Source organism: Malania oleifera, chromosome 1 (genome assembly GCF_029873635.1).
Source record: "Malania oleifera isolate guangnan ecotype guangnan chromosome 1, ASM2987363v1, whole genome shotgun sequence".
NCBI lineage: Eukaryota > Viridiplantae > Streptophyta > Magnoliopsida > Santalales > Ximeniaceae > Malania > Malania oleifera.
Window position 1 is genome coordinate 132,782,092 of NC_080417.1, and position 13,506 is coordinate 132,795,597.

The following is a 13,506-nucleotide window of genomic DNA, read 5'->3' on the forward strand; positions in this document are numbered from 1 at the left end:
TGTATTTTTCAGATATACCCCCTCTTAATTCTTCATATTAATTTTTGTTTTGAGTAATCGTTCTCTACTTCATTTTCAGGGACATATTTTAGTTGGTAATACTGCCTCATTGACATTGTTTCCTTGTCTCTATCACTTGAGTTTGGGCCATAGTTATGTTATTTCTTCCTTTTTGATTTCCTAATGGTGATTTGCTTCCTTGTATTTCAACTTTTGTAGAACTCTAAATGATAGGGACGTGGAGGATCTTTCTTTGTTACTTTAGTTGGAGAATGTTTTCCTTCCTTTACGAAGGGTAGCGATATTCGATTCTTCTGGGGTTTATTCTTGCAAGTCTTTCTTTAATCTTTTGACTAATGCTAATGCATCCTTTACACTTCATAAAACTATTTGGAAGGCCAAAGTTCCTCACAGAAATTAAGGTTTTTATTTGGTTGGTTGTTCTTAATAGAGTTGACACCAACAATGTATGGCAGAGTAGGAGACCTTCAAAGGCACTTTCTCATGATGTGTGTTCCCAGTGCCTTGACGGTTCAGAAAAACAGCTTCTCATTTGTTTTTGCATTGCACTTTTGTTTGGAATATTTGAAATAAGCTTTTTGGTCTACTAGGAGAAAGCTGAGTTTGTCCAGAGTTTGTGGAAGGTTTGTTGGTCATTTCATTTTCTGGCTTTGCTAGAAGGAAAGAAGCAGATGCTTTATTGAGTTGTGCAGTTTTCGCAGTTCTGTGGGGTTTATTGTTGGAACAATGCTCTTCAGGGAAAATCTGAATTCCTCTTTCTTGTGGGAGAAGGTTCATTTTGTTAGCTTTGCTTTGATGTGCTGCTGCTGGTTTTTTTAAAGTGGTGAGGTTTTATGATGTCCAACAGGATTGGCTAGCTTTATTAGTTCGATGACTGCTCCTTATCTTGTCTTTATTTTATTTTTTCTTTGTTTTGTTTAGAAGGATTTCTTATTCTCCTTTTTGTATATTCTTTTTAATCTAATGAATTCTTCTTCTTTTGTTATCAAAAACAAGGAAGGTGATCGGAATCCTGGTTTTTCCCACCAAACAGCCAATGCCACAGAAGCTTCTAACACCTCAAGTAGAGTTGGAATTAAGGGGAAGATTTTGGTAGTGGAAGAGGCCGTTGAGAACAGAATTTGCAACTTTTAGAAGAATCTGTCTTTTTATCCTGGGAGTTAGAGGCCAAAAGTTGATAGCGATGCTTTCAGAACTTTGAATACCTCCACTGTGCAGTGGCTCAAAAGGCGTTCTTATTAGGAGGAAATTCTTCTAGCCCTCTAGGTCCTTATGGCTTCATTCTGGCTTTCTTTCAAGCAAACTGGGACCTCTTCAAGCATGACATAATCAGGATTTTTGATGATTTTCACAGTTCCACAAGATTTATAAGGAGTCTTACTTTGAGATTTGTAGCCCTGATTTTTTAAGAAATCAGGGGCCTTAAAGATCAATGGTTTTGAGCTTGTTACCTTGTGGTTATACTTGCTCTATGGCTCCTTAAGAATGTTGATGTTTTCTAGTACCAAGGCTAGCGAAGTCCAAAAGCCTTTTAGGCTTTAAGGGAGGGTGTGTGTCCATCAAGTTTTAAAGCTTACCAGACCTTGTATCCATGTTTGGCCTACATTGCCTCCCTCGCTAAACTCTTATAACCTTTCACATAGTCTTATATTTCCGCAACATTGTCAAAATTTCTGCTTCTACTGCCCTGAAAATTGAAGTGGCATTCAACAATTTCTCTGTCTAAAGATTTCCACAAATCATCCAAAATTTGTTGAAGTCTTGAAACTTCAGTGAAATTCAAAAGAATTCGACTGTGGAACAAACTCTCCATGAAATTTGAATTTGAGATTCAAACCTACTTGGAATTTCTCTCTTTATGAATTCTATTTTTTTAATTAAAAATAAAGATCATTACATGAAGGATAGTAATGATAACTTTCTGTTTTTGAAATTTTATGCAAAATTGGACTTGCCTTTTGTCAAAAGAAGTTTATTAAGTTTGGAGAAAATAAGTAAACCTGACAAATAATAAGGGTGAAAAATGTATGTTTTTTTATCCTCAAAAGGTGGAAAACAACAAACAAAAGAAGCAAATAAGAAAACCTAACAAATAACTCTTGAAGGAAACCCCTTTTTAAACCCTTCCCATCATAATTAATTGAGCACTTCATGTTTGCTCACTGACACTGACCCTTATTCACCTTATTCTTACCCCCAATTGAACTTCTTGTCCTAAGGATCAGACAAGGGACAGGGGTAGGCAAAAGGCCATCCCCAATGTGATCACTTGCTGCTCTTTACCCATACCATCATCCTAAAAAATAGGAACACCCTTTAAACCTCCTAGCAGAGTCGCAGGCACATAAGAAATACCACCAACTATATTAGGGGAATCTGAAACATAACCATTTTTTACAAAATTCATCCAATAATAAACAGCTAATTATCAAAGTTACTCTCAACATTGTTTTACAGGGTAAGTGGTTATTTAAGTTTCCCTGGGAACTCGATTCCTTTTGGCATGAGATGATTAATAGCAAATTTGGTATGCAAGAGAATAGTTCAGATGCTAATACTGGTATGAGAGTCCTCAGAGATGCATTTTGTAGTTCTCTTCTTGGTTCTTTCCTTCTTTAAACATAAATTTGATAACTCATGTCCATTTTTTGAGGGCTTTGTGGGTGTGGAAGGCTTCTTCTTCTTCTTTTACTTGTTTCTATCATCATTCTTTGCCACATAATGCACACCTCTCTTCTTTTATGATTGTTGATGAGGAGTCTATTTCTTAGAATCTTGATTTTCAAAGAAACCTCAATGATCAGGAGGCAGTTGAGCCTTCTTTGTTGCTTGATTCATTAGATGGTTTTCAACCTACAATTAGTAGGGTTCATAGACTGTGGACTCTGGATGCTCATGAGGTGTTGCCTTGTAAAAAAGGAAAATTTAATCCTTTGATTCACTCGTTGTTTTTATGTCTTGAAAATATTTGGAGAGCTAAGGTTCTTTCAAGCTCAAGCCTGTTACTTGGCTGTCCTTATAGGCTTCACACCAACTACTGTTGCAAAGAAGGAGACCTTGCAAGGCTTAATCCCCGGATTATTATGTTGTGTGTTTCGAAAGTGCTGAGGCTTACCAATGTCTTTTTTTTTTTTCATTGAAGTAGCTTGGAATTTATAGAGTAGATTGCTTGGTTTTTTGGGAGAGAATATTTGATTGGAAAGGAATGCTTCTATCTTTTGATCATTTGCTTTACCTTTGCTTTGGGGTAGAGTTGTGTTTCTTATGTCCATTTGGACTTTTTCATTTGGTTGCTTCAAAAGGATTCACTTTTTTTATTTTCAGTGGTTGGGCAGCTTTGTTGATAAGATGTTTTCAGTTATCTTTTTTTCGTTCTTTTGTATTTTAGGTCAATATTTTATTTTCTGCCTTGTACATCTTTTCTCCCTCGATGAAATTTCATTTTTTATAAAAAATGTTTCTTAAAACAGATTTCATATAAATTCCCATCAGCCATGCTGTTATTATCATGAAAGCCATATATAAATTGAGATTGTTTATGGCTGTTTGTACTTTCTCCTTCTTACATATGAACATGTTTCAGGGACGAGTAAGGGTTTTAGCTTTGATAGTGAAACTATTCTCTGTTTCAACCTCTGTGGCATCAGCTATTCACAACTCAAATCTACTCAGTCTATTGGAGGCAGAAGTCAGCAATACAGATGATATACTTGTAACTTTAAGTGTTTTGGAGCTGTTATACGAGGTTTGTCATTCATTATTTACATTTATTATAGCTCCTCTCTCTCCAAAGGAAAAAGAACAAAAAATAAATAATAAATAAATAAATAGGATAGTGTTATTGTCCAACAAAATTTATGTTTTTGATTCTGAGTTATATTGTTACTCAACATGCTACATATTGCCAGGCAGGCCAATGAGGACAATGTCCTAAAAATTGTACTGTGATGATTTCATTGGTCTGATAATAGGAGAACACATGCAAGATGAGACTGAAAGATTTGACCTTCTATTCAGCTCTTGCGAAAGTCCATTGCATCTGGATCTCTGTTTTTTCATTAAGTTTATTTTGGAAGAAAGAACTCTAATAAGTAAATAAGAGAATGCAAGATGAAAGGATAATGGATCCTTCAAAACCTGAACCAAAACATAGCTGCTCGAGATTAAAAAGCAAAAGCGGAGACAGAAAAGGCAAAAACCAAACAACCTGCACCCTGAGGGTCAATAGCTTCATGCCTGTAAGATGGGAGTAAAAGCTGAATCTTGTCTCCTGGCCCAAAGGTCTACATTAGTTTCCACCAGAAGGAACATTTTTAAAAGAACGGGATAAATCTTGAATCTCTCTCATTAAGTGTCATGTTGGGCTTTTGTGGAGCCTAGTTGTGTCTTAATTTGGATGACGACCCGACCTCTATTTAATTAGAGATTTCTATCCTAAGGCTTAGTCCATGGAGCGAAGGCTTAGCCCATTCGGAACGGAACCCTAGGCGCAACATATAAAAAGGGTGCTTTCGGGTGATTAGGGTGTGGTGGTTGTATCCGTAAGAGAGAGCGAGAGCGAGAGAGAATTGTATCGCCGCACTCTCTATGCTTTCTTCCTGATAATATTGAAATCCCTGCAACTCCGTGGACGTAAGCAAAATTGCCGAACCACGTAAATATTGTCTTGTGCGTGTGATTGAATTTTTCTTTGGCGTTATTCTTTCTCTATTTGTTTCTCACAGGTTTCGGGAATTTGTTCGTATATTCCTAACATGTCATACGTTTCTTACTATGTATCTGGAGCATAAGTTCATGTTGTACAGAATTTAAACAAGCTTTTGGTCTTCTCATATATTCATCCTAAAAATTGATTGCTTTATGTGGATTGGGAAAGGAGTATTCTTAGTTCCAAACCCTAAAGAGCCTCAACAGATTTTATTTAATGCAGATCTTTATTAGCAAATAGACAGTAATATGCAGCATTTGAAATAATTATCTTATGATTGGAATTGTTTTGTATGAAAATTTTTTATATGCCAAATGGCTGCAGAAGTGCATTAAACCTTTGAGGAAATGATGGACATTCCATATTATATTTGTTGCTTGTTATGTTAAATTTTGCAGAACAATCACTTCTTCATGGGTGGATAATTTCCTATTGAATCTTATATTAAATTCTTACTGCTTTTCACCTCATAATTTGTTTTTATTTTCTGTTTCCCTAAGTTTACTTAGTTTATTTGTCGATCCACTTTCTATGTTCATTTGCTAATCCACATTCTATGTTCTCATTTTATGTGTTGAATGGATGAAGTTGGCAGAAATCCAACTTGGTTCAGAGTTCTTGTCAAGGACTACTTTTCTTCAATTGCTTAGTTCTATAATCAGGTATTACCTTGTACAACAACTTATTTTATTGATTTTTTTCCCCACATTTCCTTTATTGCTCTATAAATTGTTTGTCTTTAATGTCCTTTACAGCAACACTTCAAATGAATCAATTATAAGATCGAGAGCAATGATGATTACTGGAAGACTATTGTCGAAAGACAATATTTTTATGTTTGTCGACGAATCTAGTAAGACTTCCACTCAACCCCCAAAGTTCTAGATGTTGTAGAGATTTTTTATAGTGATTGCAAGGCTTCTACTCATCTAGATTCCTAGTTTTCCAAGATGTTGTGAAGGTTTAGCTAACCTGATTATCTCTCATATTTATCCTGAATGCTATTCATAAAGCAGCCTGACAAGTTTAGATTGCTTCTGTTATTTTGACCTTCCATTTGCCATCTGATACCTATCTATGGGACTTATAGCTCTGTGGAGACCTTGGAGCGCTTGTTTTGAGCACCCAGTGTCTGCTAATAGTTACTACAATATCAGACTAAAAGCTGACTTTGGGCCAAGGTTCTATCAAACTGTCAAATCAATTCTGTTTAAAGCAAGAAGCACATGATTATTCATCTATTGCAAGAAGCATTTCTTGTAAGTCATACATGAACCATTTGTTCTTTTTTCTATGACAAATGATTAGAACTTCATCTGGGTTTGAACCCTACTAGTCTATTGGGCCTGTAGAAATCACTTGGATAAGCGGAGTCAAAACGCACAACTTGGTGTTGTGTTTTTTTATTGGTGGTAACTTGGTGTCTTGTAAGAGTAAGAAACAAACTGTATTGGCTCGGTCAAGTGCTGAGTCAGTGTGTCGAGCCATGGCCCACACTACATGTGAGCTTATTAAAGAACATGTTAGAAGAACTTAGTTTTCCATATTCCTAGCCTATGGAGTTGATGTGTGATAATCAAGCTGCAATTCATATTACCTCCAACCCAGTCTTCCATGAGCAAATGAAACACATTGAAGTCGATTATGTCACTTTATTCAAGAAAAACTTGCAGAAGCTCATTACAACAACTTGTGCAGTCTGAATTCCAACTTGCTGATTTATTCAGTAAAGCCTTGGGGGGGTGGGGGGGGTGCTTGTTTTAATCCATTTGAAACAAGCTAGGAGCATATGATATCTATGCTCCAGCTTGAGGGGAAGTGTTAGTGATTAGCGTGGTTATTTAGTATTAGTGTTGTGTGTTGTTGCTGTGTTTGGAAGCATGAGTTAGTGCATGAGAATTAGTAAGGGTAATATGGTCACCGTTATGTATTTGGCATATATTATAAATACAGGGAGGGAGATGTAATAGTGATTAGGTCTTTCAGTTTATCCAATAATTAAACAGGAAGAAAATAGGGATGCTGAAAAGTGAGGCACTGTTCAGTGTGACACAATTCCCAAAAGAAAAATACAACCTCTTTCATCACTCCAATCTTCTACCTACCCTCTCAATCACAAGGTCTCAAAAAGCCACAGAGTTTGGATTGTCACTAATGGGGATACCAAGATAAGAAAGCGACCACTCAAGGGAAACACAACCCCCCAAGGTTTTAAAACTCTCCAAGTCCAAGTCGCCCAAACAGGCACCAGCCACCCCAATCTTGGACAAGTTGATCTTTAAACCTAAGACCTTGAAGATTTTTAGCTAGATAATGACTGTATGGAATTTAGCAATGTTGTCCTCAAGAAACAAAATGGTATCATCATCAGCAAACTGAATAAGAGGCGCCTCCACTTCCTCCCTCCTTATGTAAAAGCCTCTGATCACCCCCAAGCATGGAGCATGCATGAGCATCCTACTCTGCTATTAAGACTAGGTAGTTATACCTTCTTGGCCAAGCTCCGGTTAGATGATGTTTTGGTGTTGTTTGTTAGCGGATTAATCAGCCAGCATTTTAATTAAATGATTGTCTAGGGCCAGATGTCACAAAACAGCATAAATCTTTAGTCTTTTGCAATGTGATTCTTGTGATTTTATATTTCTACAGGGTTCATATTTTATATTTCTTGAATCTATTTGTAAGGGTGGGCAAGCGAAACCGCAAAACCGAACCAAACCAAACCAAAATACTGGTTAACCATTTGTCTGGTTTGGAATTTTTATTTTTTCAATCATTTGTTCAGTTTCAGTTCGGGCCATTCAATAACCACAATTAACCGAACTGAACCAGTACGTTATATATATATATATATAGGTATTATATATAAAATTATATTACATTTTAGGAATTTAAAGTAAGAAAAGTTGTATTGCACTAAGATTGATGCTTAAATTTTAGTGATGAATATTGATTATTATGAAAGAAAAAATATTGTTTGTAGTCACTTTAAAATTTTAAATTGTATTTAATGGTTCGGTTCAATTAACCATTGGATATTGGTCTAAAAACTGGTTTAGGCCACAACCTAATAGCTTAAGGTTTTAGGTAAAGTGGTATTCTATCATGGTATCAAAACCAAGTTGCCATATGGTCCCAAGCTGTAGTCTTGTTTCCCTTGTTTATTCTTTCTTTGTAAACAATCATCGTTTTTCCTATTATGGGTGTTGTTTATTATTTGCTTATGTTTCCATGCACCATTGGGCCACATGTGTGAGGGAGTGTTAAGGCCTGATATATAGTGTTGGCCCACAGCCTAATGGTGCTTTTAGGTGAAGTGGTATTCTTGCAATCATCATCGTAGTCCTCTCTCTCTCTCTCTCTCTCTCTCTCTTCAAAATAGTGTTATTCTTCTTCTTTTTTTCTGTTAGAGGTTATTTATGTCTTTTGGTATTATTATTATTATTAAGTGTGTTAGTATGTTAATTAGTGAGAGTTAGTAAGAGAATTATTGTCATTATAATGTATTTAATTTGTATTATAAATAGAGGGACAGACCTATCTTCAAGTTAGGTCATTCATATTAGTCAAAATCTTAATATGGTATCAGAGTGTGATCCAACCTAAACCCTATTTCCTTTAGTCATCACGGGAAAAGCCATTCCCACAGCTGTCCTTTCCAGATCCTCCTATACCCCTCATTATTTCACAAAACCAACCATATACCTAGAAACATAAACCCCCCAAAGCCTAACCCCCCAAAACCCCATCGCCAAAGGAGCTCCCACGTCCCCCACATGCTGGCCAAATGCCAGCAGTGCCGACCCCATGCGCCGGCACATGAGTGAGTTTCCAGCCACCTTTTTCTTTTTTCTCTCTTGCCATGTTTTGATTCCTTCTCTAGACAATATTATCAAGCTTCTAGGCCTGTTTCTTCCTTAAAAATCCAACCTTTTTCGACCATGCACTCGCAATACTCTGTTAATCTCTGTTCAGGGTTTGTGAAGGCTTCTTTGTGAGTTTTTTGGAGCAGTGGCAGCATTCGTATGTCCTGTTGTGAGGCTGGGCAGTGCTATATCTGTTGTTGAGTTGTTCACCTTGTCCGTGGTTGTGTCGGTTCTTCACATAGTTTGTGATTGCCCCAATTAGTTTTGATTGTTCTTCTTGTTTGACAATGGTGTGGCTGCTGATTTGTGAGTGTTGGGACCCAAAAACTTGTTTCCTACATCGCTACCACAGATAACAACTCAAAAGTTGGATGGAATGAATTATGTTCAAAAGTCTAAAGTTGTTTGGGTTTATTTAGCAAGATTAGGCAAATATGACTACTTTCTCCAATCTGATCCTTTTGATGAGAAGAGAAAAGACGTGTGGGTTCAAGAAGATGCCTTGATTGTTTCCCTCTTATGGAATTCAATGGAGCTTCAGATTGCACGAATGTGTATGCATCTAGGTACGTGGAAGGAGATTTGGGATTATGTCAAAATTTTATACTCTAGTAACATTACATGCGTGTATGATCTATCCTAGGAGTACTTTCAGTTACAACATGGAGATAGGAGTATTGCAGATTATTTTGGAGAGATACAACAAAACAACAACAACAAAACCAAGCCTTAAGTCCCACTAGGTTGGGTCGGCTATATGAATCCTTTTCCGCCAATTTATGCGATCATGGACCATTTCTTTTGACAGATTCGGGGATATTAAATCCTTACTCACTATCTCCTCCCAAGTTATTTTAGGTCTATTCATACCCCTTCTACTGCCCCTCATAGTAACTAACTCACTCTTTCTCACTGGCGCACTATGTGGCCTACATTGCAAGTGTCCATACCATCTGAGTCGTCTCTCCCTTCTTTTTATCTTCTATAGGAGCTACACCTAACTTACCGCGAATATGTTCATTCCTTTATTTATCTTTCAATGTTGTACCACTCATCCATTTAATCATTCTCATCTCGGCAACTTTTATTTTTTGGATATTTTGTTTCTTCGTCGCCCAACATTCTGATCCATATAGTATAGCTGGTCTTATAGCTGTCCTATAAATCTTCCCTTTTAATTTTAAGAGTATTCTACGATCACAAAGCACACTTGAAGCACTTCTCCATTTTACCCAACCTGCTTTAATTCTATCCATCTTCAATTTCTCCTTCAACTTGCATAATAGATCCAAGGTATCGAAATCTACAAGTGCTATTTATATCTTCTTCATCAAGTTTAACTTTGTCTCCATTATTCCTCCTATCATTACTAAAATTACATTTCATATATTTTGTCTTATATATTCTGTCTTATTTCTACTTATCCTAAGGCATCTAGATTCCAAAGTTTCTCTCCATAATTCTAACTCAGCCTCTACTCAGTCACTAGTTTCATCAATTAATACAATATCATTTGCAAACAACATACACCTTGGAACCTCCATTTGAATACTCTTAGTCAGTTGGTCCATCACTAAAGCAAAAAGATAAGGACTCAAAGCTGTTCCTTGATGTACACCTATGGTAATTGGAAATTCTCTAGTTTTTCCATCTATAGTCCTTACACTAGTCATTACTTCATCATACATATCCTTAATGACATCAGTATACCTACTACATACACCATTTTTTTTCTTAAACCCACCATAGAACTTCCCTTGGTATCCTATCATATGCTTTCTCTAGGTCAATAAATATCATATGCAAGTCCCTCTTCTTTTGCCTAAACTTTTCCATTAATCTTCTTAAAAGATATATAGCTTCTGTGGTAGATCTCCCAGGCATAAAATCATTTTGATTTTCTGAGACCTTCGTTTCTAACCTTAATATTTGTTCAGCTACCCTATCCCATAGTTTCATCGTATGACTCATAAGTTTAATTCCACGATAGTTATTACAATTTTGAATATCTCCTTTATTTTTGTATATAGGTATTAGAGTGTTTTTCCTCCATTCATCTAGCATTTTCTTAGTTTTTATAATTGTATTAAATAAATTAGTTAGCCATATAATTCCGTTATCACCTAAGAATTTTCAATTGGGATGTTATCCGGTCTTATAGCTTTCCTATTTTTCATCTTTTTTAGTGCAAACTTAACTTCGTTAACTCAAATTTCGCGAATAAATCTCATATTTTTAGTCTTTTCCTTCTTTGACAATTCTAAGTTCAAGCCTTCTATTTGGTTTTCCTTAAACAACTTATTAAAGTAACTTCACTATCTTTCTTTAATATCTTCGTCCTTAACCAAGACAATATCACCCTCACTTTTTATACATTTTACATTTCCTAAGTCCTTACTCTTCCTTTCTCTAGCTTTAGCAAGTTTAAATATATCTCTTTCCCCTTCTTTTATATCTAATCTATCGTACAAACTATTAAATGATTTGTATTTAGCTTCACTTATAGCCTTTTTTGCATCTTTTCTCGTCTTCTTATACTTTTCAAAGTTAGCCCTATTTCTACATTTTTGCCACGTTTTATACCAAATTCGTTTTGTATTTGCGACTTTTTGTACATTTTTATCCCACCACCAACTTTCTTTGCTATTCGAGAACCTTCCCCTTGATTCACTTAAAATCTCTTTTGCTATCATTTTAATAGAGCTAGCTAATCTACTCCAAAGAGTATTTGTATCTATCCCATCCTCTATAGTCCAATCCCCATCTTTGATCATTTTATCTTTAAATTTTATTATATTTTCTCCTTTTAGGTTCCACCACCTAGTTCTCTTACACTAGTTTATTTTATCCTTTTTCTTCAATTTTTTTTTATACATATATCTAAAACTAAGACTCTATGTTGTGTGGTTAGGCTTTCACCTGGAATAACTTTACAATCCTTACATGATGAACGATCTACCCTCCTAGTTAAGAAAAAATCTATTTGACTTCTATTTTGTCCACTTTTAAAGGTTATTAAGTGTTCTTCTCTCTTCTTAAAGCAAGTATTCATTATACTAAAATCATATGACATAGCGAAGTCTAAGATCATGTCCCCAGGCTCATTTTTGTCTCCATATCCATATCCTCTATGTATCATTTCATAATTTTTATTATTCCTTCCAACGTGTCCATTCAAATCTCCTCCCATAAATTTTCTCTCAGTGCCTGATATGCCTTGTATAATACTATCAATATCTTCCCAAAATTGTCTCTAAGATTTTCTATTAAGTTGACTTTAGGAGCATAAGCACTAATGATATTTATTATCTCATCCTAATATCATCTTGATTTTTATAATTTTGTCTCCTACTCTATTTACATCAACAACACTATCTTTTAAGTTTTTGTCTATAATAATTCCTACTCCATTCTTTTTCTTTTTCTTTTTCTTTTTTTCTTTTCTAGTGTACCAAAGTTTAAATCCTGATTTATCTATTTCTCTAGCTTTCTCCCCCACCTCCTTAGTTTCTTGAAGGCAAATTATATTAATTCTTCTTCTGATCATTGTGTCCACGATTTCCATGCTTTTACCCATAAGTGTCCCTATATTCCAAGTTGCTAATCTAATTCACAGGTATACTTAGCTTCTTCTCCACTCTTCAATCCTTCAAATTTACCTTGTGTTCTTGCTTGATGGATCCACCGCTACAGTCAAGGGAATTAGTAATGTAAATCCCACTTCTTATATTTATCTTCCTTTGATTTTATATATTCCCAAATTTCTTTTCAATCTTGTGTCTGTTAGCAAAATTACTAAATCCATGAATTGTTCAATTACATTCTTCCTTGATTCTATGGTTATTCAGGATTTGAAGACGAGGAAGATGATTGGCGGAGGGCATGGAGCTGGTGGACTATATCACTTTAAGTCGCTATCTCCTTCTAATGCCTACATTACTACTGCCACTTCCTTCCAAATTTATTGTCGCCTTGGTTATCCTTCATTGGAAAAGTTAAAATGTCTTGTTCCTAGTTTGAGTTCTGTGTCTAGTCTTGGATGCGAGTCTTGTTAGTTGGGAAAGCACCATCGTGTTCCTTTCAATTCTCAAGTCAATAAACGGGCTGCAAACCGTTTTAGTTAGTTCATTATGATGTTTGGGGTCCTAATAAGGTTGTGTCCAATTTGGGTTTCCGGTACTTTGTAACCTTTGTGGATGATTATTCAAGAATGACTTGATTATATTTAATAAAATATCGTTTCGAGTTATTTCATGTATTTTGTGCCTTCTGTTCTGAAGTAAAGACTCAATTTGGTTTGCTAGTTCAAATACTTTGAAGTGAAATTGCTAAAGAGTATTTTAGTGCTCAATCCACACTCCACAACAAAATGGGGTTGCAGAAAGGAAAAATAGACATATTCTTGAAATCACTTGTGTTGGGAATGGTGTGATCCTAAGAGGGGGTGAATTGGATTTTAAAACATTTTGGCTAATTTAAACTTTTGTTGATTCACCACATGTCATATCCCATTCAAAATGTACACGTGTATGTAAAATAATTTAAGCAGTGAAAACAAGCACACACGTTTGCAGTATCTTATTTAAATTAAATGGATGTATGCAAATTGTTATGACAATAAATATGAACAAGCATACACATGCAGGAATTTAAATAAGATAGAGAGAGTGAGACGCGCAGATTTGTTATCAAAGTTCAGCCAAACTAGCCTACGTCCCCGCCTTGGGCATACCCCCCAAGGATTCCACTAACCCTGTTCACTTAAACGGACGTAGCAGAAGTCGTTTACAACTTTTCCTTACGGGGTAAGGTAAACCCCAGCTCAAATTACAGGGTTGTAGCCCCAACCTACACACCTCTCCTTACGGGGTGAGGAATACCCCAACTCAATTACTAGGTTGAGCTGAACTG

At 35.8% G+C, this 13,506-nt stretch overlaps 1 protein-coding gene across 1 annotated transcript in view; it reads left to right on the plus strand.

Moving 5' to 3' along the window:
- LOC131157945 (uncharacterized) overlaps positions 1-13,506 on the plus strand; it is a 145,254-nt gene that overhangs the window by 95,243 nt on the left and 36,505 nt on the right. Inside the window, exons 8-10 of the mRNA XM_058112416.1 lie at positions 3,605-3,766; positions 5,318-5,391; positions 5,485-5,582. Of these exons, the coding sequence (XP_057968399.1) occupies positions 3,605-3,766; positions 5,318-5,391; positions 5,485-5,582 (334 nt within the window). The remainder of the gene's footprint in view (positions 1-3,604; positions 3,767-5,317; positions 5,392-5,484; positions 5,583-13,506) is intronic.